Genomic DNA, 25,052 nt, shown 5'->3' with positions numbered 1-25,052 from the left:
GTTACGCCTCAAGGAATATTGATGAAGCCCCTTTAAGTTTTGGTCAGTGCTATCTGGTATCCTTGGGACATCCGTACCCTAAACCTTACCTAACCATTTTAAATGTAAACTTCAATGGGAGTGGGTGGCGGGGTAGGGACGTCCCAAGGATCCTGGATAGCAAGGACCTTTTACATTTGGCTGGAAGCTGACTTGTTAAGACTCCCAAACAAATATGGGCGTGGTACAATCCAGTTTTTTGATTGGGTGTCATCAGCCATAAAGACTCATTGGTTAATTTTCGAGAAGGCGTTTTAAAAAGAAAATAGGAATTTACGTCCATTGCGGCTCCAAACGAGAGCAGTGGACGTAACGAAGCTCATTCGCTTTCTCCCCAAAATGGCGTCGAAAGGGAACCAGTTTCTTTCTGAGCGCTGTGTGGCTCGTAGAGCCTCCGTGGGCGGGCAGCTGCGACACTGGCAGGCAGTCACATGATTCGCGCAAAGCCCAGCTGCCCAATTCCAATATGGTGGCCAGCTTGGCAGACCTACGGTTCTTGTTGATGATATTATTGTTCTGCTGGAGGATCAGGGACGGCGCCTGCACCCAGCAAGCCCCGTGGGTTCTGGGGCTGCGACTGGAGGACCCAGAAGGCCAGGTGTATATGAAGGAGCGGATCATCTCTGCGCCGCAAGGGGCCAGTTTCAAGCTTCGGCTGTTCGGTTGGGATCTAAATGGGACCTGGCCGTGGGTGGCGTTCGCTGGAACAAGACAGGAGGAGACCGGGGTGGTGGAGGATGCAGCTGACCCGTGCGAGCAAGAGACCCGCCGTGTCTCCGCCGCCTTCCAGGTCACCGGGGAGTTCACAGCGGACGAGGAGTACAGCGGGTTGATAACGGTACAGACGCGGGACAAGAGCAGCATCTCTCCTGCTGCATCCTCCACGGGAGGAGGGGATGACGCCAACCCTACCTACCACCACCACCTGTGCGTGTTGAAGAACGGAAGCTGGGTTTCGGTGGGACCGGACAGGTTGCAGATCAACAACGACGCAGGTCTCCCGGCAGACTACATCCCTCCGTGGGGTATGGCGGTGCTGATCGTGCTGCTGATCCTGGTGTGCGGGGTACTGAGGAGTGTGAACCTCAGCGTGTTGTGGCTGGACCCCCTGGAGCTCTACGTTTTCCACAGCTGCGGCTCCGAGGAGGACAAACGGGCCGCCAAGCGCCTCGAGCCAATCCGGAGAAGAGGCAACTGCCTGGTGGGTCACTACTACTTCAACAACTACTACAATTTACACAAGGATTAGATCTGGGGTCAGAGACGTGATGTCCATGGAGGATACAGGGGCACATACCTCTTCAGATTTGTCCTGATTATATTAAAAAATATGTTTTTTTCTCTTTTTCTTCTCTGTAATACTTCTAGCCTTTTAGCAAGTTGGCGTTAGCTAGCCCACATACATTTCCGATCTACCAAACCTCATAACTAGCTACCAAGTAGCAAATGTAGGCTATCAATCAACTTAGAGTAGCTAGATTATCTATTTTTAGCTGGCAAGGTTGGTAGACTGAATAAATGTGCTGAATAAAACTCACATTCCTTTCAACCTTTTACCAAGATTTGAGCATCTTTAGCATATTTTGTTATATGTTTCAGATGTTTGAAAAAATGCCAAATTCTCAAATTTACGGACAGGGGGGCAGAGCCTCAATACTTTGACCCCTCAGATTTTTAGGTTGCATGACGCCTATGCCTGGGGTCCCAATGTATACCCCTCCTGGATGCTATGCTACTGGGTGTGCAGGCTTTTGTTCCATCCCAGCACTAACACACTTGTTTCAAATAATCAGCTTGTGTCTGGACCTTAATTTGTTGAAATAGGTATGTTATCAGGGTTAGGTAGGTTACTTTTTAAATATAATCCATTACTGGTTACCTGTCCAAATTTGTAATCAGTAATGTAACGTTTGTATTAACCAAACTCAGTCATGTAATCTGATTACTTTGTAACTTTGGATTACATTTCCTTTAAGAGGCATTAGAAGAAGACAAAAGTGATCCATCAACCGCATTTGATGTGTCATCATAGTAGTCTCTGATTTGGGGTTAGACTCGCTCAGATGGCACAAACTTAAACATGCAGCTTTTTTCAATGCTGAATTTAATGTCACTGCGAAAACATTTAGGTATCATGATGTATTTTTTTCACAAACATCCTTTTTGAATTTAAAAGTAATCTGAGTAGAAATCATCTAGTTTTTCAAAAGTATCTCATCTGATTCCAATATTTTAACTGGAAACGCAACTGATTAAATTTTCTATGTAATCAGTTACTCCCCAACCCTGTGTTAGTGCTAGGTTGGAATAAAAACCTGCACATCCAAGTCTAGAGACCCCTGGCCTACCGTCTTAAATCAAATCAAATAATATTGATGTATGACATCACTCTGAAATCCACACTATATAACTTCGCACCATCCACACTCTCGGTTCTAGGTGTGTTCTCTGCTGTTCCTGTGCGCTCTGGGCCACTCGGTTCTCGGTGTGCTACTCTACAGGGTCCTGGGTTCCATAGCGCCCGCCGTCTTCACCAGCGGGTTCCTCATCTTCCTGGTGTCAGAGCTTGTTCCCCACATAGTGTGTTCCGGCTACGGCTTCCAGCTAGCCCCAGGCTTCACCTGGCTGGCACAGGTCTGTATGGAACCTAACAGAAGGAAAGGGTCATGTTCATTAGGCACCAACCGAGAGATAACAGACTCAAACAGGGAGGGAATACCTGGACCGGTGGCTCCTAGCAACCTCATATACATTTTTTTTCTTAACAAGAAGGTAGGATTGAACAGGTTACATCTTCCTCTGCCAGGTGTGTATGGTGCTGACGTGCCCACTGTCGTGCCCGCTGGGCCTGGTGCTGGACCTGGTGTTGAGACGTGACATCAGCACCTGTGGTGTGAGGGAGAGGGCTATGGAGATGATCCGCGCCAACGTCAATGATCCGTACAGGTACCTGACACACATCGGTATGACCATGTGTGTTATTTACATGGTTGCCATACACTGCTCTATCACTGATCAATAGGACAACTGTGTCTATGGTGATTCCCATACTGCAATAAACTAAATCTATATCTAGCCCCTGTACCCCACCTGGTCATGAGGACCAACAGGGGCAGGCTTTTGTTCCAGCCCAACATTACCACACCTGATCAGGTTTGCGACGGCTGAAAAGCTTGCAGGACTGGAGGTAACTGCCCTCTGTCTAGGGTTTAGAGGCTATGAGTTGATATGGGATTGTAAAGTTCTTTGACACAGAGTTAATGTTATAATCCATCATTATCGTTTGTCATCATTGTGATTTGCAGTGAGTTTGTGAAGGAGGAGTTTAGCCGTGGTGCACTGCGCAGGAAGACCGTGGAGGACATCCTGACTCCACTGAACGACTGTTTCATGCTGCCGTCCACCGCTGTGCTGGACTTCTCCACCATGTCAGAGATCATGCAGAGTGGATACACACGAGTCCCCATCTATGAAGAGGAGAAGTGGGTGGATGGGTCATACAAAAACACACACACACATACAGGGACATACACTTAAAGAAACATACACACACATCCTGTCTACAAAGAAGACAGGTGGGTCATTCAAGCACACACACACACACTAACAGGTATCTAATGTAATTTACCCAGGTCCAACATCGTGGAGATCTTGTTCGTGAAGGACCTGGCTCTGGTCGATCCTGACGACTGTACTCCCATGACGACCATCACCAAGTTCTACAATCACCCACTGCACTTTGTATTCAATGACACTAAACTGGACGCCATGCTGGAGGAGTTCAAGAAAGGTGTGTGTGTGTGCGTTAATACGTGTGTGTGTGTATGTGGTGATAGTTTTAGAAAAATAGCCACAATATCAAGTCAATTTCTTTACCGTCACTCCTACCCTCCTTGTGGACTAATGTGGAAAAAGTTGTGGTCGGCTTGCGATATGACCACTAAGGTACCCAGCTCTCCTCAACTTTGACCTTTATCCCCTTTCACCCCCCTCTTTCTCCAGGAAACTCTGCCCTGGCCATCGTTCAGAAGGTGAACAACGAGGGGGAGGGGGATCCCTTCTACGAGGTGCTGGGATTGGTCACCTTGGAGGATGTCATCGAGGAGATCATCAAATCAGAGATCCTGGATGAGTCAGACGGCTACAGTAAGAGAGAGAGCACGAGAAACCGTGTGTGTGTGTGTGTGTGAGTGTGCGCATACACGTAGAAATGGCCTTGTTTTTGAAAGAAAAGCAACATTTTTTGTCCATTAAAATAACATCAAATTGATCAGAAATACAGTGTAGACCATGTTAATGTTGTAAATGACTATTGTAGCTGGAAACGGCTGATTTTAATGGAATATCTACATTTATCAGCAACCATCACTCCTGTGTTCCAATGGCATGTTGTGTTTGTTAGTTAATCCAAGTTTATAATTTTAAAAGGCTAATTGATCATTAGAAAACCATTACGTTAGCACAGCTGAAAACTGTTGTTCTGATTTAAAGAAGCAATAAAACTGGCCTTTAGACTAGTTGAATATCTGGAGCATCAGCATTTGTGGGTTTGATTACAGGCTCAAAATGGCCAGAAACAAATAACTTTATTCTGAAACTTGTCAGTCTATTCTTGTTCTGAGAAATGAAGGCTATTCCATGCAAGAAATTTCCAGGAAACTGAAGATCTCAAACAACACTGTGTACTACTCCCTTCACAGAACAGCGCAAACTGTCTCTAATCAGAATAGAAAGGAGTGGGAGGCCCCGGTGCAGATCTGAGCAAGAGAACAAGTACATTAGAGTGTCTAGTTTGAGAAACAGACGCCTCACAAGTCCTCAACTGGCAGCTTCATTAAATAGTACCTGTAAAACACCCATCTCAACGTCAACATTGAAGAGGCGACTCCGGGATTCTGGCCTTCTAGGGCAAAGAAAAATACATATCTCAGACTGGCCAATAAAAAGAAAAGATTAAGATCACAGACACTGGACAGAGGAACTCTGCCTAGAAGGCCAGCATCCCGAAGTCGCCTCTTCACTGTTGACGTTGAGACTGGTGTTTTGCGGGTACTATTTAATGAAGCTGCCAGTTGAGGACTTGTGAGGCACCTGTTTCTCAAACTAGACACTCTAATGTACTTGTCCTCTTGCTCAGTTGTACACCGGGGCCTACACAGCTTTGTAAGTGACCCCAAACCTTTGAACGGTAGTGTGTGTCTGTCTGTCTCTCTTTGTCTGTCTGTCTGCAATGTCTACACTAAATGGTTGGGAAAGAGGATGGAATGTGTATTTTGTAAGGAAATATTGATGGTTAAACATCACTTCTCCTTCTATCCGGCATTGTCTTACCTAATCTCATCCTCTTTCATCCCTCTCTTCTAACCCCTCTCCCTGCCCCCTAACCCCTACCCCCTCCGCCCTATCTGTAGTGGACATGAAGGTGAAGCGTCCCATGGCCCCTCTGGAGATTCCTCTGGAACCTCGCAGTGTCCACCAAGAGTTCTCTCTGTTCAAACTCCCAGAGGGAGAACCCAAGATCCGCACCTCACCTCAGCTACTGCTGGCCACACACCGCTTCCTCTCCAGAGGTGAGGGTGCGCACGCGTGTGCGTAACGCACGGAGACATACAATGATCTCGTGAGTTGTGTTGTTGCGGTACCTGTCTCATTCAGTCAGTGGTTTACCAGGACTAGAGGTCGACCGATTAATGGGCATGGCCGATTTAATTGGGGACGATTTCAAGTTTTCATAACAATCGGTAATCTGCATTTTTGGGCGCCGTTCGTGGCCGATTACATTGCACTCCATGGGGAAACTGCGTGGCAGGCTGACCACCTGTTACACGAGTGCAGCAAGGAGCCAAGGTAAGTTGCTAGCTAGCATTAAACGTATCTAATAAAAAACAATCAATCTTCACATAATCACTAGTTATCGACACATGGTTGATGATATTACTAGGTTAACTAGCTTGTCCTGCGTTTGCATATAATCATTGCGGTGCCTGTTAATTAATCATGGAATCACGGCCTACTACGCCAAAGGGTGGATGATTTAACAAAAGCGCATTTGTGAAAAAAGCACAATCGTTGCACGAATGTACCTAACCATAAACATCAATGCCTTTCTTGAAATCAATACACGGAAGTAAAACAGTTTTTAACCTGCCTATTTAGTTCAAATAAATTCATGTTAGCAGGCAATATTAATTAGGGGAATTGTGTCTGGGTACACGCAGAGTCAGGGTATATGCAACAGTTTGGGCCGCCTGGCTCGTTGCAAACTAATTGACCAGAATTTTACGTAACTATGACATAACAATGAAGGTTGTACAATGTAACAGGAATATTTAGACTTATGGATGCCACCCATTTGATAAATTACGGAACGGTTCTGTATTTCACTGAAAGAATAAACGTTTTGTTTTCGAAATTATAGTTTCCGGATTTGACCATATTAATGACCTACGGCTTGTATTTGTGTGTTTATTATAATTAAGTCTATGATTTGATAGAGCAGTCTGACTGAGTGGGGGTAGGCAGCAATGCTTGATTCACACGCTGTTTATGACTTCAAGCCTATCAACTCCTGAGATTAGGCTGGCAATGCTGAAGTGCCTATTAGAACATCCAATAGTCAAAGGTAAATGAAAAACAAATGGTATAAAAGGAAATAGTTGATGGGTCATAATTCCTATAATAACTACAACCTAAAACTTCTTAACTGGAAATATTGAAGAACTGGGAATATTGAACCACCAGCTTTCATATGTTCTCATGTTCTGAGCAAGGAACTTAAACGTTAGCTTTTTTTTTACATGGCACATATTGCACTTTTACTTTCTTCTCCAACACTGTGTTTTTGCATTATTTAAACCAAATTGAACATGTTTCAAATCAAATGTTATTTGTCACATACACATGGTTAGATGTTAATGCGAGTGTAGCGAAATGCTTGTGCTTCTTGTTCCGACAATACAGTAATAACCAACGAGTAATCTAGCTAACAATTCCATAACTACTACCTTATACACACAAGTGTAAAGGGATAAAGAATATGTACATAAAGATATATGAATGAGTGATGGTACGGAACGGCATAGGCAAGATGCAGTAGATGGTATAGAGTACAGTATATACATATGAGATGAGTAATGTAGGGTATGTAAACAAAGTGGCATAGTTTAAAGTGGCTAGTGATACATGTATTACATAAAGATGCAGTAGATGATATAGAGTACAGTATATACATATATTTCATTATTTATTTGAGACTAAATAGATTTTTATGTATATATTATATTAAGTTAAAATAAGTGTTCATTGTTTATTCAGTATTGTTGTAATTGTCATTATTACAAATTTATATAAAAAGATAGGCCGATTAATTGGTATCTTCTTTTTTTGGTCCTCCAATAATCGATATTGGTATCGGCATTGAAAAATCATAATCGGTCGACCTCTAACCAGGACAGTAACACTTTATCACCACTAGTAATGATTACATCACTAGTAATGATTACATCACTGTAACAGAAGTTAATGGAAACACACTAGAAGTCTTCACAGTGGAAAATATGCAGGAATGGATATTCAACCTAGATCGTTAATCTGTCTGCATTATAGGACTACACTCTGGATGTGGGTGGGTGTTACTTGACCTCTCTCTGTCCTCTCCAGCTTCTTGACATAGATTGACCTTTAGCCGCTGAGGTTTGGACTGAACATAGAACAGAATGTATCCTACGATAGAATAGTGTAAATAATTACAATAGAAAAGACGAGATGTTAACGTTTATTTGACATTTACATTTAAGTCATTTAGCAGACGCTCTTATCCAGAGTCACTTACAAATTGGTGCATTCACCTTATGACATCCAGTGGAACAGCCACTTTACAATAGTGCATCTAAATCTTTTAAGGGGGGTGAGAAGGATTACTTTATCCTAGGTATTCCTTAAAGAGGTGGGGTTTCAGGTGTCTCCGGAAGGTGGTGATTGACTCCGCTGTCCTGGCGTCGTGAGGGAGTTTGTTCCACCATTGGGGGCCAGAGCAGCAAACAGTTTTGACTGGGCTGAGCGGGAACTGTACTTCCTCAGTGGTAGGGAGGCGAGCAGGCCAGAGGTGGATGAACGCAGTGCCCTTGTTTGGGTGTAGGGCCTGATCAGAGCCTGGAGGTACTGAGGTGCTGTTCCCCTCACAGCTCCGTAGGCAAGCACCATGGTCTTGTAGCGGATGCGAGCTTCAACTGGAAGCCAGTGGAGAGAGCGGAGGAGCGGGGTGACGTGAGAGAACTTGGGAAGGTTGAACACCAGACGGGCTGCGGCGTTCTGGATGAGTTGTAGGGGTTTAATGGCACAGGCAGGGAGCCCAGCCAACAGCGAGTTGCAGTAATCCAGACGGGAGATGACAAGTGCCTGGATTAGGACCTGCGCCGCTTCCTGTGTGAGGCAGGGTCGTACTCTGCGGATGTTGTAGAGCATGAACCTACAGGAACGGGCCACCGCCTTGATGTTAGTTGAGAACGACAGGGTGTTGTCCAGGATCACGCCAAGGTTCTTAGCGCTCTGGGAGGAGGACACAATGGAGTTGTCAACCGTGATGGCGAGATCATGGAACGGGCAGTCCTTCCCCGGGAGGAAGAGCAGCTCCGTCTTGCCGAGGTTCAGCTTGAGGTGGTGATCCGTCATCCACACTGATATGTCTGCCAGACATGCAGAGATGCGATTCGCCACCTGGTCATCAGAAGGGGGAAAGGAGAAGATTAATTGTGTGTCGTCTGCATAGCAATGATAGGAGAGACCATGTGAGGTTATGACAGAGCCAAGTGACTTGGTGTATAGCGAGAATAGGAGAGGGCCTAGAACAGAACCTTGGGGGACACCAGTGGTGAGAGCGCGTGGTGAGGAGACAGATTCTCGCCACGCCACCTGGTAGGAGCGACCTGTCAGGTAGGACGCAATCCAAGCGTGGGCCGCGCCGGAGATGCCCAACTCGGAGAGGGTGGAGAGGAGGATCTGATGGTTCACAGTATCGAAGGCAGCCGATAGGTCTAGAAGGATGACAAACTAGTATGCTTTTGATCAGTGATGAAACCATAGGCCAGGGTTCGCCAACCCTGCTCCTGGATAGTTGCAGGCTTTTGCCCCAGCCCTACACAAATGTATTGGATAACTAAAGCTCCACAGACATGTGTGTTAGACAGGATGCTTGAACAAAGCAATGATAATCAGTGTGTGTTCTGAAAAGGTGCTGTCTGTGTCTCTCCTTGCAGAGGTAGAGCACTTCAGTCCAGCCCGCGTGTCAGAGAAGGTGTTGTTCCACCTGCTCCGTCACCCCAGTGTCAACCAGGAAGTTCACTTTGACCCCTCCAACCGCCTGAGCCCCGACCACTACCTCTACACACGCAACCACCCTGTAGACTACTTCATACTGCTACTACAGGTCAGTGTGTGTGTGTGACCATTACCTCTACACACGCAACCACCCCGTAGACTACTTCATACTGCTACTACAGGTCAGTGTGTGTGTGTGTGACCACTACCTCTACACACACAACCACCCCATAGACTACTTCATACTGCTACTACAGGTCAGTGTGTGTGACCACTACCTCTACACACACAACCACCCCATAGACTACTTCATACTGCTACTACAGGTCAGTGTGTGTGTGTGTGACCACTACCTCTACACACACAACCACCCCGTAGACTACTTCATACTGCTACTACAGGTCGGTGTGTGTGACCACTACCTCTACACACACAACCACTCCATAGACTACTTCATACTGCTACTACAGGTCAGTGTGTGTGTGTGACCACTACCTCTACACACACAACCACCCCATAGACTACTTCATACTGCTACTACAGGTCAGTGTGTGTGTGTGTGACCACTACCTCTACACACACAACCACCCCGTAGACTACTTCATACTGCTACTACAGGTCGGTGTGTGTGACCACTACCTCTACACACACAACCACCCCATAGACTACTTCATACTGCTACTACAGGTCAGTGTGTGTGACCACTACCTCTACACACACAACCACCCCATAGACTACTTCATACTGCTACTACAGGTCAGTGTGTGTGACCACTACCTCTACACACACAACCACCCCGTAGACTACTTCATACTGCTACTACAGGTCAGTGTGTGTGTGTGACCACTACCTCTACACACACAACCACCCCATAGACTACTTCATACTGCTACTACAGGTCAGTGTGTGTGTGTGACCACTACCTCTACACACACAACCACCCCATAGACTACTTCATACTGCTACTACAGGTCAGTGTGTGTGTGACCACTACCTCTACACACACAACCACCCCATAGACTACTTCATACTGCTACTACAGGTCAGTGTGTGTGTGTGACCACTACCTCTACACACACAACCACCCCATAGACTACTTCATACTGCTACTACAGGTCAGTGTGTGTGACCACTACCTCTACACACACAACCACCCCGTAGACTACTTCATACTGCTACTACAGGTCAGTGTGTGTGTGTGTGACCACTACCTCTACACACACAACCACCCCATAGACTACTTCATACTGCTACTACAGGTCAGTGTGTGTGTGTGTGACCACTACCTCTACACACACAACCACCCCATAGACTACTTCATACTGCTACTACAGGTCAGTGTGTGTGTGTGACCACTACCTCTACACACACAACCACCCCATAGACTACTTCATACTGCTACTACAGGTCAGTGTGTGTGTGTGTGACCACTACCTCTACACACACAACCACCCCATAGACTACTTCATACTGCTACTACAGGTCAGTGTGTGTGTGTGACCACTACCTCTACACACACAACCACCCCATAGACTACTTCATACTGCTACTACAGGTCAGTGTGTGTGTGTGACCACTACCTCTACACACACAACCACCCCATAGACTACTTCATACTGCTACTACAGGTCAGTGTGTGTGTGTGACCACTACCTCTACACACACAACCACCCCATAGACTACTTCATACTGCTACTACAGGTCAGTGTGTGTGACCACTACCTCTACACACACAACCACCCCATAGACTACTTCATACTGCTACTACAGGTCAGTGTGTGTGTGTGACCACTACCTCTACACACACAACCACCCCATAGACTACTTCATACTGCTACTACAGGTCAGTGTGTGTGTGTGACCACTACCTCTACACACACAACCACCCCATAGACTACTTCATACTGCTACTACAGGTCAGTGTGTGTGTGACCACTACCTCTACACACACAACCACCCCATAGACTACTTCATACTGCTACTACAGGTCAGTGTGTGTGTGACCACTACCTCTACACACACAACCACCCCATAGACTACTTCATACTGCTACTACAGGTCAGTGTGTGTGTGTGACCACTACCTCTACACACACAACCACCCCATAGACTACTTCATACTGCTACTACAGGTCAGTGTGTGTGTGACCACTACCTCTACACACACAACCACCCCATAGACTACTTCATACTGCTACTACAGGTCAGTGTGTGTGTGTGACCACTACCTCTACACACACAACCACCCCATAGACTACTTCATACTGCTACTACAGGTCAGTGTGTGTGTGACCACTACCTCTACACACACAACCACCCCATAGACTACTTCATACTGCTACTACAGGTCAGTGTGTGTGTGTGACCACTACCTCTACACACACAACCACCCCATAGACTACTTCATACTGCTACTACAGGTCAGTGTGTGTGTGACCACTACCTCTACACACCCAACCACCCCATAGACTACTTCATACTGCTACTACAGGTCAGTGTGTGTGACCACTACCTCTACACACCCAACCACCCCATAGACTACTTCATACTGCTACTACAGGTCAGTGTGTGTGACCACTACCTCTACACACACAACCACCCCATAGACTACTTCATACTGCTACTACAGGTCAGTGTGTGTGTGTGTGACCACTACCTCTACACACACAACCACCCCATAGACTACTTCATACTGCTACTACAGGTCAGTGTGTGTGTGTGTGTGTGACCACTACCTCTACACACACAACCACCCCGTAGACTACTTCATACTGCTACTACAGGTCAGTGTGTGTGTGTGTGACCACTACCTCTACACACACAACCACCCCATAGACTACTTCATACTGCTACTACAGGTCAGTGTGTGTGTGTGTGTGACCACTACCTCTACACACACAACCACCCCATAGACTACTTCATACTGCTACTACAGGTCAGTGTGTGTGACCACTACCTCTACACACACAACCACCCCATAGACTACTTCATACTGCTACTACAGGTCAGTGTGTGTGTGTGACCACTACCTCTACACACACAACCACCCCATAGACTACTTCATACTGCTACTACAGGTCAGTGTGTGTGTGAGCACTACCTCTACACACACAACCACCCCATAGACTACTTCATACTGCTACTACAGGTCAGTGTGTGTGTGTGACCACTACCTCTACACACACAACCACCCCATAGACTACTTCATACTGCTACTACAGGTCAGTGTGTGTGTGTGACCACTACCTCTACACACACAACCACCCCATAGACCACTTCATACTGCTACTACAGGTCAGTGTGTGTGTGTGACCACTACCTCTACACACACAACCACCCCGTAGACTACTTCATACTGCTACTACAGGTCAGTGTGTGTGTGTGTGTGACCACTACCTCTACACACACAACCACCCCATAGACTACTTCATACTGCTACTACAGGTCAGTGTGTGTGTGTGACCACTACCTCTATACACACAACCACCCCGTAGACTACTTCATACTGCTACTACAGGTCAGTGTGTGTGTGTGACCACTACCTCTACACACACAACCACCCCATAGACTACTTCATACTGCTACTACAGGTCAGTGTGTGTGACCACTACCTCTACACACACAACCACCCCGTAGACTACTTCATACTGTTACTACAGGTCAGTGTGTGTGACCACTACCTCTACACACACAACCACCCCATAGACTACTTCATACTGCTACTACAGGTCAGTGTGTGTGTGACCACTACCTCTACACACACAACCACCCCGTAGACTACTTCATACTGTTACTACAGGTCAGTGTGTGTGTGACCACTACCTCTACACACACAACCACCCTGTAGACTACTTCATACTGCTACTACAGGTCAGTGTGTGTGACCACTACCTCTACACACACAACCACCCCATAGACTACTTCATACTGCTACTACAGGTCAGTGTGTGTGTGTGACCACTACCTCTACACACACAACCACCCCATAGACTACTTCATACTGCTACTACAGGTCAGTGTGTGTGTGTGACCACTACCTCTACACACACAACCACCCCATAGACTACTTCATACTGCTACTACAGGTCAGTGTGTGTGTGTGTGTGACCACTACCTCTACACACACAACCACCCCATAGACTACTTCATACTGCTACTACAGGTCAGTGTGTGTGTGTGACCACTACCTCTACACACACAACCACCCCATAGACCACTTCATACTGCTACTACAGGTCAGTGTGTGTGTGTGACCACTACCTCTACACACACAACCACCCCGTAGACTACTTCATACTGCTACTACAGGTCAGTGTGTGTGTGTGTGTGTGACCACTACCTCTACACACACAACCACCCCATAGACTACTTCATACTGCTACTACAGGTCAGTGTGTGTGTGTGACCACTACCTCTACACACACAACCACCCCGTAGACTACTTCATACTGCTACTACAGGTCAGTGTGTGTGTGTGACCACTACCTCTACACACACAACCACCCCATAGACTACTTCATACTGCTACTACAGGTCAGTGTGTGTGACCACTACCTCTACACACGCAACCACCCCATAGACTACTTCATACTGCTACTACAGGTCAGTGTGTGTGACCACTACCTCTATACACACAACCACCCCGTAGACTACTTCATACTGCTACTACAGGTCAGTGTGTGTGACCACTACCTCTACACACACAACCACCCCGTAGACTACTTCATACTGCTACTACAGGTCAGTGTGTGTGACCACTACCTCTACACACACAACCACCCCATAGACTACTTCATACTGCTACTACAGGTCAGTGTGTGTGACCACTACCTCTACACACACAACCACCCCATAGACTACTTCATACTGCTACTACAGGTCAGTGTGTGTGACCACTACCTCTACACACACAACCACCCCATAGACTACTTCATACTGCTACTACAGGTCAGTGTGTGTGTGTGACCACTACCTCTACACACACAACCACCCCATAGACTACTTCATACTGCTACTACAGGTCAGTGTGTGTGACCACTACCTCTACACACACAACCACCCCATAGACTACTTCATACTGCTACTACAGGTCAGTGTGTGTGACCACTACCTCTACACACACAACCACCCCATAGACTACTTCATACTGCTACTACAGGTCAGTGTGTGTGTGTGTGTGACCACTACCTCTACACACACAACCACCCCATAGACTACTTCATACTGCTACTACAGGTCAGTGTGTGTGTGTGTGTGTGTGACCACTACCTCTACACACACAACCACCCCATAGACTACTTCATACTGCTACTACAGGTCAGTGTGTGTGACCACTACCTCTACACACACAACCACCCCATAGACTACTTCATACTGCTACTACAGGTCAGTGTGTGTGTGTGTGACCACTACCTCTACACACACAACCACCCTGTAGACTACTTCATACTGCTACTACAGGTCTGTGGTTGTGTGACCACTACCTCTACACACACAACCACCCCGTAGACTACTTCATACTGCTACTACAGGTCTGTGGTTGTGTGTGTGTGTGACCACTACCTCTACACACACAACCACCCCATAGACTACTTCATACTGCTACTACAGGTCAGTGTGTGTGTGTGTGACCACTACCTCTACACACACAACCACCCCATAGACTACTTCATACTGCTACTACAGGTCAGTGTGTGTGTGTGTGTGACCACTACCTCTACACACACAACCACCCCATAGACTACTTCATACTGCTACTACAGGTCAGTGTGTGTGTGACCACTACCTCTACACACACAACCACCCCATAGACTACTTCATACTGCTACTACAGGTCAGTGTGTGTGACCACTACCTCTATACACACAACCACCCCATAGACCACTTCATACTGCTACTACAGGTCAGTGTGTGTGTGTGACCACTACCTCTACACACACAACCACCCCGTAGACTACTTCATACTGCTACTACAGGTCAGTGTGTGTGTGACCACTACCTCTACACACACAACCACCCCGTAGACTACTTCATACTGCTACTACAGGTCTGTGGTTGTGTGTGTGACCACTACCTCTACACACACAACCACCCCATAGACTACTTCATACTGCTACTACAGGTCAGTGTGTGTGTGTGACCACTACCTCTACACACACAACCACCCCATAGACTACTTCATACTGCTACTACAGGTCAGTGTGTGTGACCACTACCTCTACACACACAACCACCCCGTAGACTACTTCATACTGCTACTACAGGTCAGTGTGTGTGTGTGACCACTACCTCTACACACACAACCACCCCGTAGACTACTTCATACTGCTACTACAGGTCAGTGTGTGTGTGAGCACTACCTCTACACACACAACCACCCCGTAGACTACTTCATACTGCTACTACAGGTCTGTGGTTGTGTGTGTGACCACTACCTCTACACACACAACCACCCCGTAGACTACTTCATACTGCTACTACAGGTCTGTGGTTGTGTGTGTGTGACCACTACCTCTACACACACAACCACCCCGTAGACTACTTCATACTGCTACTACAGGTCAGTGTGTGTGTGTGACCACTACCTCTACACACACAACCACCCTGTAGACTACTTCATACTGCTACTACAGGTCAGTGTGTGTGTGTGACCACTACCTCTACACACACAACCACCCTGTAGACTACTTCATACTGCTACTACAGGTCAGTGTGTGTGACCACTACCTCTACACACACAACCACCCCATAGACTACTTCATACTGCTACTACAGGTCAGTGTGTGTGTGTGTGTGTTGGCACATGCACATTTTTAACCGTACTTGACTATGTCCCTGTAGGGGCGTGTGGAGGTGGAGATCGGTAAAGAGGGCTTGAAGTTTGAAAACGGAGCGTTCACATACTACGGTGTGTCTGCACTCACAGCGCCAACCTCAGGTAAGACACGGTACTGCAGGACACATACCTCACTACCATTACCTCACAGCGCCAACCTCAGGTAAGACACGGTACTGCAGGACACATACCTCACTACCATTACCTCACAGCCTCAACCTCAGGTAAGACACGGTACTGCAGGACACATACCTCACTACCATTACCTCACAGCGCCAACCTCAGGTAAGACACAGTACTGCAGGACACATACCTCACTACCATTACCTCACAGCGCCAACCTCAGGTAAGACACGGTACTGCAGGACACATACCTCACTACCATTACCTCACAGCGCCAACCTCAGGTAAGACACGGTACTGCAGGACACATACCTCACTACCATTACCTCACAGCGCCAACCTCAGGTAAGACACGGTACTGCAGGACACATACCTCACTACCATTACCTCACAGCGCCAACCTCAGGTAAGACACAGTACTGCAGGACACATACCTCACTACCATTACCTCACAGCGCCAACCTCAGGTAAGACACAGTACTGCAGGACACATACCTCACTACCATTACCTCACAGCGCCAACCTCAGGTAAGACACGGTACTGCAGGACACATACCTCACTACCATTACCTCACAGCGCCAACCTCAGGTAAGACACAGTACTGCAGGACACATACCTCACTACCATTACCTCACAGCCTCAACCTCAGGTAAGACACGGTACTGCAGGACACATACCTCACTACCATTACCTCACAGCGCCAACCTCAGGTAAGACACAGTACTGCAGGACACATACCTCACTACCATTACCTCACAGCGCCAACCTCAGGTAAGACACGGTACTGCAGGACACATACCTCACTACCATTACCTCACAGCGCCAACCTCAGGTAAGACACAGTACTGCAGCACGCACATGCTTAGATCCCTCACTCGTACCATTACCTGGGTCATGCTCATTAGGGCTGTCAATGGAAGATGTTATAAAATGTTTCACAACGTTTCGGTCTGTTTTCCTCTGCTTAGTGCCTATTGAATACATCCCTGTAGATTATCAGTCCACATCGGCTTGCTAGAGCTGATAGGACAGGAGTCAGCCAAATTGGCCCGTAAGTCTTTTTTTTTACAAAATATTTTTTTGTAAAATTCAGCAAGGAATAAGTTTTGTTCTCAGTGTTCCCACGATTAAAACAAGACTATATTTCCAAAAGTATGTGGACGGGTTAGGCCCCTTAGTTCCAGTGAAGGGAAGTCTTAATGCTACAGCATACAATGACATTCTAGATGATTCTGTGCTTCCAACTTTGTGGCAACAGTTTGGGGAAGGTCATTTCCTGTTTCAACATGACAATTCCCGCGTGCACAAAGCGAGGTCCATACAGAAATGTTTTATTGAGATCTGTGTGAAAGAACTTGACTGGCCTGCACAGAACCCTGACCTCAACTTCATCCAACACCTTTGGGATGAATTGGAACAGCGACTGCGAGCCGTCCGCTCCAACAAAAATGTTCCTGTGGCTGATTATAGTTACCTGCCCCTGTTCTAGGATGAGTTCCAGACTACTAGCCTCATTTACATTTACTCTGTTGTCATTATTTGATTACATAATGCAAAGGTAGTGTCATAATTAGTTGATGCTGTATTTGAAGGCAGCACAGTTTGACAGGGAAGCACAAAATGAGCTGACACTGGAGTTCTGTCTCTTGAGTTCCCTGTGAAATTCAGTGCAACACCATCATGGCATAAATTTACTGGCGGTGGCACAACATTTAGCTGACTGCAGCATGTGTATGTGTGTGTGTGAGTATGTGTGTGTGTGTGTGTGTGTGTGTGTGTGTGTGTGTGTGTGTGTGTGTGTGTGTGTGTGTGTGTGTGTGTGTGTGTGTGTGTGTGTGTGTGTGTGTGTGTGTGTGTTTGATTCACCTGTGTGTGTGTCCAGTGCACCAGTCTCCAGTTTCGACCCAGCGTCGTCCTCCCAGGGATCCATTTGAGATGGGAGACGCCACCAGCCCGTCCAGCTACTGTCCTGACTACACCGTCCACGCCCTCACTGATCTGCAGCTCATACGGGTGTGTGTGTTTGTCTTTCTCCGTGCGTGTCTGTCTTTCTCCGTGCGTGTCAGACTAACAGTACAGTCCCTCTGCCAGGTGACTCGGATGCAGTACCTGAATGCTTTGATGGCGTCGCGTGTTGGCCAGAGCCCAGAATCTCCTGAGATCAAGATCCTGCCTAACAGTCAGACCAAGCTGCTCAACGAGAGGAACACTGTCACACAAGGTAGGAGTAACACACACATCCTTATACTAACACCATGGTCTAGAATGAAGAGAAACTGAAGATGAGAGTATAATAACAATTGTTACTTCTCTCCATAATGTATAAGCTGTACTCCCTTTAGGTGAACTAAGACTTCTCTTCTTCTCTCTTCTTTCTCTTGTTTTTCTTCCCTTTCTCCTCCTCTGTCTCCTCCTCTGTCTCCTCCTCTGTCTCCTCTGTCTCCTCCTCCTTTCCCTGACTCCTCCTCCCTTTCTCCTCCTCTGTCTCCTCCTTTCCCTGACTCCTCCTCCTCTGTCTCCTCCTCTGTCTCCTCCTTTCCCTGACTCCTCCTCCTCCCGTCTCCTCCTCCCGTCTCCTCCTTTCCCCTGACTCCTCCTCCCTTTCTCCTCTGTCTCCTCCTTTCCCTGACTCCTCCTCCCTTTCTCCTCTGTCTCCTCCTTTCCCTGACTCCTCCTCCCTTTCTCCTCCTCTGTCTCCTCCTTTCCCTGACTCCTCCTCCTCTGTCTCCTCCTCTGTCTCCTCCTTTCCCTGACTCCTCCTCCTCCCGTCTCCTCCTTTCCCTGACTCCTCCTCCCTTCCTCCTCTGTCTCCTCCTTTCCCTGACTCCTCCTCCTCCCGTCTCCTCCTTTCCCTGACTCCTCCTCCCTTTCTCCTCTGTCTCCTCCTTTCCCTGACTCCTCCTCCCTTTCTCCTCTGTCTCCTCCTTTCCCTGACTCCTCCTCCTCCCGTCTCCTCCTCTCCTCTGTCGTCTCCTCTCCTCCGGCCACTCCAGAGTTCCCTGTAAACTTTTCCTTTTTTGACACCATTGAGAACTACTGTTAGTGATTTCTGTGTGCATGAGGTAAACAAAACGCAGTCTCCTCAGTGGCATGACAACTACAACACACACACACTAAAAGGACACCAAGGCATTGAGAGAATTTAATTTTCAGTCAGTCACAAAGCACCTGAGTCATTTCGGGCTTTATTCAGACATGTGAACTGAAGTCTTCTATTGACCTCACTGGATGGTTTATGTGAAAGTTAAGTGTGCAGATTTCAAGTCTGAATATGGCCTTTAGAAAGGTTAGTCTCTTTGCCAGATCCTTCACAGTCACTGGGATAAAGCTTTGTATGAAATGTACCCAGTTAGAGGGGTTCTTTTAGACTGTTTCTTCTCTAAATACTTAGTGCCATTTATTTGTATCTTACAGATAGTGAGATGCGGTCAGGTGTGTGTGTGTGTGTGTGTGTGTGTGTGTGTGTGTGTGTGTGTGTGTGTGTGTGTGTGTGTGTGTGTGTGTTTGAAAAGCTTATGTCTGTTTCCTTGTTCTATCTCGTGGCATCTTTCTGTCCTTTTCTGGCTGCCCCATCTCATCCCTCTACTGGGTACGTATGCTGATTTTCTCCATCTCCTTCTGTGTGTACAGGATACCCACAGGAGGTAAAGACTGCATGTCTGTTGACAAAAAGAAACAAGCACCAAAATGTGTCCATTCCATTGAATGTCAATGTCAAAGAGAATATTGTGATGTCATAGTGGGCTGCATTATAACCTACTAATCGGTGGCATTATGTCATTGTGTGATGTCATCTCCCCACTCACGGCCTCCCCCTTTCTCTCATTGGCTGGGTTCCACAGGTGGCAGTAAATCCCAGGAAAGTTCAACGGAAGAGGAGGCTCATGGGTAATGAAGTTCTCTCTGTCAGAACTATGTGTTACTCAGGCAACCAACAAGGAGGCTTTTTAAAAAATATATTTTTTTATCAGTGAATCTCTTATCTCTGGAATGCAGTAATTGGACCTGGCTGGAGTGAGCATCTGTGTGAGTGGTGTGTGTGGCTACTGTGTGTGGCTACTGCACTATCCTCAGCCGTTTTCCTCATTCATTGTACGTTTCGCATTCATGCCAATCGTGTGTATGTGTGTGTGCACCTCTCCTCCCTGTTGTAAATTAGCCTCCTTTGCCTAAAAGTTACATTGCCTGTTCCTTCATTATTGTGCCAAAGCAACTCGCGTCAACCCCCTGTGTGTGTTGTCACAACCCGTCCATCCAAGCATTAGACACAGGTTGGTCAAAAAAAGCCAATTTTCACAGAAATGTGGACACTGCTTTTGGTGATTTGCTTTAGTTGTTTGAGTATACGTCCATATTTTATTTGATACACTCCCACATATTTGTCTATCTAGACCTAATGGAAGGCCTGTATATCAGGAGACCTACGGGATGATTGGAACTGTTTTCTCTAGTTAAAGGGCTACATCACCCAACAGTAAAGAAACAAATATGTATTTGAAAATGTTCATACTATCCCTTTAAGAGAGCTGATGCAACGCTTGTGTCCATTCCTTTGCACAGTCACTGTTTAGCTTCAGGTCTGAGCTGTGATGGGAGTGGTAGGTGTGCGTGCCCTCTCCCATTTGACCTCTCTTACGGCGTGCCAACTCTGACCCAGTCTGCTTTCATGCATTCCTTTTGTTTGGCCAAGTTGCCATAGAGACAATCACAATCCCCTTTATTCACTCAGTATATTTACCCAGACACCATACAGAATAGATAAAACGGACACAAGTCCACATAGACACCATACAGACTAGATAAAACAGACACAAGTCCACATAGACACCATACAGAATAGATAAAACAGACACAAGTCCACATAGACAAAACAGACACAAGTCCACATAGACACCATACAGAATAGATAAAACAGACACAAGTCCACATAGACACCATACAGAATAGATAAAACAGACAAGTCCACATAGACACCATACAGAATAGATAAAACAGACACAAGTCCACATAGACACCATACAGAATAGATAAAACAGACAAGTCCACATAGACACCATACAGAATAGATAAAACAGACACCATACAGAATAGATAAAACAGACAAGTCCACATAGACACCATACAGAATAGATAAAACAGACACCATACAGAATAGATAAAACAGACACCATACAGAATAGATAAAACGGACAAGTCCACATAGACACCATACAGAATAGATAAAACAGACACAAGTCCACATAGACACCATACAGAATAGATAAAACGGACACAAGTCCACATAGACACCATACAGAATAGATAAAACAGACACAAGTCCACATAGACACCATACAGAATAGATAAAACAGACACCATACAGAATAGATAAAACGGACAAGTCCACATAGACACCATACAGAATAGATAAAACAGACACAAGTCCACATAGACACCATACAGAATAGATAAAACAGACAAGTCCACATAGACACCATACAGAATAGATAAAACAGACAAGTCCACATAGACACCATACAGAATAGATAAAACAGACACCATACAGAATAGATAAAACGGACAAGTCCACATAGACACCATACAGAATAGATAAAACAGACACAAGTCCACATAGACACCATACAGAATAGATAAAACAGACAAGTCCACATAGACACCATACAGAATAGATAAAACAGACACAAGTCCACATAGACACCATACAGAGTAGATAAAACAAACAAGTCCACATAGACACCATACAGAATAGATAAAACAGACACAAGTCCACATAGACACCATACAGAATAGATACAACAGACACAAGTCCACATAGACACCATACAGAATAGATAAAACAGACACAAGTCCACAGACACCATACATAATAGATAAAACAGACAAGTCTACATAGACACCATACAGAATAGATAAAACAGACACAAGTCCACATAGACACCATACAGAATAGATAAAACAGACAAGTCTACATAGACACCATACAGAATAGATAAAACAGACAAGTCCACATAGACACCATACAGAATAGATAAAACAGACAAGTCTACATAGACACCATACAGAATAGACAAAACAGACACAAGTCCACATAGACACCATACAGAATAGATAAAACAGACACAAGTCCACATAGACACCATACAGAATAGATAAAACAGACACAAGTCCACATAGACACCATACAGAATACATAAAACAGACAAGTCTACATAGACACCATACAGAATAGATAAAACAGACACAAGTCCACATAGACACCATACAGAATAGATAAAACAGACACAAGTCTACATAGACACCATACAGAATAGATAAAACAGACACAAGTCTACATAGACACCATACTGAATAGATAAAACAGACACAAGTCCACATAGACACAATACAGAATAGATAAAACAGACACAAGTCCACATAGACACCATACAGAATAGATACAACAGACACAAGTCCACATAGACACCATACAGAATACATAAAACAGACAAGTCTACATAGACACCATATAGAATAGATAAAACAGACACAAGTCCACATAGACACCATACAGAATAGATAAAACAGACACAAGTCCACATAGACACCATACAGAATACATAAAACAGACAAGTCTACATAGACACCATACAGAATAGATAAAACAGACACAAGTCCACATAGACACCATACAGAATGGATAAAACAGACACAAGTCCACATAGACACCATACAGAATAGATAAAACAGACACAAGTCCACATAGACACCATACAGAATAGATAAAACAGACAAGTCCACATAGACACCATACAGAATAGATAAAACAGACACCATACAGAATAGATAAAACGGACAAGTCCACATAGACACCATACAGAATAGATAAAACAGACAAGTCTACATAGACACCATACAGAATATATAAAACAGTCACAAGTCCACATAGACACCATACAGAATAGATAAAACAGACACAAGTCCACATAGACACCATACAGAATAGATAAAACAGACACAAGTCCACATAGACACCATACAGAATAGATAAAACAGACACAAGTCCACATAGACACCATACAGAATAGATCAAACAGACACAAGTCCACATAGACACCATACAGAATAGATAAAACAGACACAAGTCCACATAGACACCATACAGAATAGATAAAACAGACACAAGTCCACATAGACACCATACAGAATAGATAAAACAGACACAAGTCCACATAGACACCATACAGAATACATAAAACAGACACAAGTCTACATAGACACCATATAGAATAGATAAAACAGACACAAGTCCACATAGACACCATACAGAATAGATAAAACAGACACAAGTCCACATAGACACCATACAGAATAGATAAAACAGACAAGTCTACATAGACACCATACAGAATAGATAAAACAGACACAAGTCCACATAGACACCATACAGAATAGATAAAACAGACACAAGTCCACATAGACACCATACAGAATAGATAAAACAGACACAAGTCCACATAGACACCATACAGAATAGATAAAACAGACACAAGTCCACATAGACACCATACAGAATAGATAAAACAGACAAGTCCACATAGACACCATACAGAATAGACAATGTGTTTGTGTCTGTCACATCTTAAAGCACCTTGTTGATTTTCTCATCCTTGATAGCCGAGTAGGGGTGGGTGTGTGTGTGTGTGCGACTCTTTCAGGAAACTCAATTTCCCATGTTGCAGTGTAACTACCCATGTGTGCAGGGAATACATATGTTACCCACTGTCCTGTGAAGACGGGAAACGCATAGATAAAGGCCTGGTCCAGAAGCAACCCCTTGGTCCTTCCCCTAACACCTTCCCCTGGCCCCTAGTTGTCTACCCTTTGCTCCTAGGCCCTAGCCCTTAGTGTAAACAGATCTGATGAAAAGGTGATGGCAGCACCCATCTGGTTCCTTCAGATCTGCTAACATCGGGGTTTGGAATAGAGATTGGAGTCTTCGGTGTGGACCAGAGACTCTACCAGGGTTATATTCATTAGTGCACACTGTAGCAAAATGTTGAAACGGAAAACAAAAATAAATTGGACACGTATTGTCCTTATTGGACAAGTCTAGGTAGTCCCTCCCTGTTTCAGTACGGTTCTTCCGTTTGGTGCTTAATGAATATGACCCATGTTTCCCAGCAACCATGATAGGGGTTGGCTATTTTGGTGGCCATCTTGGTTACCTCAGTCATTCTCCACCCCATAAAGCGTTTTTTTTAGTTGATCTAATTACAGACATACACTAATTAATGACATATGCTAAAACAAGGGATTAACTATGTGATTCAAAGTAAATATTTTCCATCTGTTTTAACAATATTGTACTGTTGGTTATGATTCATGCCCATTTATATTGTATTAAAAGACAATGTATATTGTAAAAAATGTCATCATTACTTATGCTACTTATATTGTTTGGGAGAAATGGTGGGTTTTTTGATGGGGGTAAAAAACTGTATATTAATATATATGCTTATCTAGAGAGAATATGAATCAAGGATGCAGATTTAAACTCGTAGTTTTCAGGTACAAATGTAGAATACTGTTGCCATGATGATGAGAACCGGACCAGCGCTAGTTTCTCTCCAGGAATTTTTTGTATAGATTTTTTTCTCCCAATTCTTCTCTGGAAGCTGAGAGTTGTGTGTGCAGAGAACATTGTATTGGACTATTTCAATATCTGCTGCTTGTTACTAAATAAACCCAGTCCTTGTATACA

At 45.3% G+C, this 25,052-nt stretch overlaps 1 protein-coding gene and 3 long non-coding RNA genes across 16 annotated transcripts; 2 read left to right on the top strand and 2 right to left on the bottom strand.

The window, feature by feature from the left end:
- The first annotated feature begins 278 nt into the window (after nt 1-278).
- Nucleotides 279-25,052, top strand: LOC118379966 (metal transporter CNNM3-like). 6 transcript variants are annotated; one of them, XM_052525423.1, is made up of 13 exons: nt 286-1,240; nt 2,479-2,673; nt 2,846-2,985; nt 3,345-3,521; nt 3,672-3,829; nt 4,042-4,185; nt 5,451-5,609; nt 9,294-9,463; nt 16,194-16,290; nt 18,195-18,325; nt 18,404-18,533; nt 19,306-19,374; nt 19,943-25,052. In XM_052525423.1, exons 1-12 carry the CDS (start codon nt 506-508, stop codon nt 19,353-19,355), a joined length of 2,286 nt encoding a protein of 761 aa, XP_052381383.1. In that variant the 5' UTR covers nt 286-505; the 3' UTR covers nt 19,356-19,374; nt 19,943-25,052. The 6 variants fall into 6 exon arrangements, with proteins under 6 accessions (XP_052381385.1, XP_052381380.1, XP_052381383.1 ...); XM_052525424.1 differs by having other exon boundaries at nt 20,162-20,258; XM_052525420.1 differs by lacking the exon at nt 19,306-19,374 and having other exon boundaries at nt 285-1,240; nt 20,162-25,052.
- LOC127931781 (uncharacterized) lies at nt 11,216-14,307 on the top strand. 2 transcript variants are annotated; one of them, XR_008142947.1, is made up of 3 exons: nt 11,216-11,341; nt 12,871-13,152; nt 14,163-14,307. It is a non-coding gene; the product is annotated as an uncharacterized LOC127931781 (long non-coding RNA). The 2 variants fall into 2 exon arrangements; XR_008142946.1 differs by having other exon boundaries at nt 14,094-14,253.
- On the bottom strand, nt 11,339-16,035 carry LOC127931782 (uncharacterized). Of its 6 annotated transcripts, none has more exons than XR_008142953.1 (4): nt 15,938-16,035; nt 14,253-14,540; nt 12,965-13,104; nt 11,339-11,652 (listed from the first exon to the last, which is right to left on the bottom strand). It is a non-coding gene; the product is annotated as an uncharacterized LOC127931782 (long non-coding RNA). The 6 variants fall into 6 exon arrangements; XR_008142948.1 differs by lacking the exons at nt 14,253-14,540; nt 15,938-16,035 and adding exons at nt 13,245-13,540; nt 15,068-15,232; XR_008142952.1 differs by lacking the exons at nt 14,253-14,540; nt 15,938-16,035 and adding exons at nt 13,245-13,540; nt 15,068-15,232 and having other exon boundaries at nt 11,339-11,508.
- LOC127931780 (uncharacterized) lies at nt 16,258-17,143 on the bottom strand. Of its 2 annotated transcripts, none has more exons than XR_008142944.1 (3): nt 17,004-17,143; nt 16,821-16,942; nt 16,258-16,393 (listed from the first exon to the last, which is right to left on the bottom strand). It is a non-coding gene; the product is annotated as an uncharacterized LOC127931780 (long non-coding RNA). The 2 variants fall into 2 exon arrangements; XR_008142945.1 differs by having other exon boundaries at nt 16,263-16,393; nt 16,760-16,942.

Source organism: Oncorhynchus keta, chromosome 9 (genome assembly GCF_023373465.1).
Source record: "Oncorhynchus keta strain PuntledgeMale-10-30-2019 chromosome 9, Oket_V2, whole genome shotgun sequence".
Taxonomy (NCBI): domain Eukaryota; kingdom Metazoa; phylum Chordata; class Actinopteri; order Salmoniformes; family Salmonidae; genus Oncorhynchus; species Oncorhynchus keta.
The sequence above is the reverse complement of the archived record's forward strand: the minus strand, read 5'-3'. Positions and strand labels throughout refer to the sequence as shown.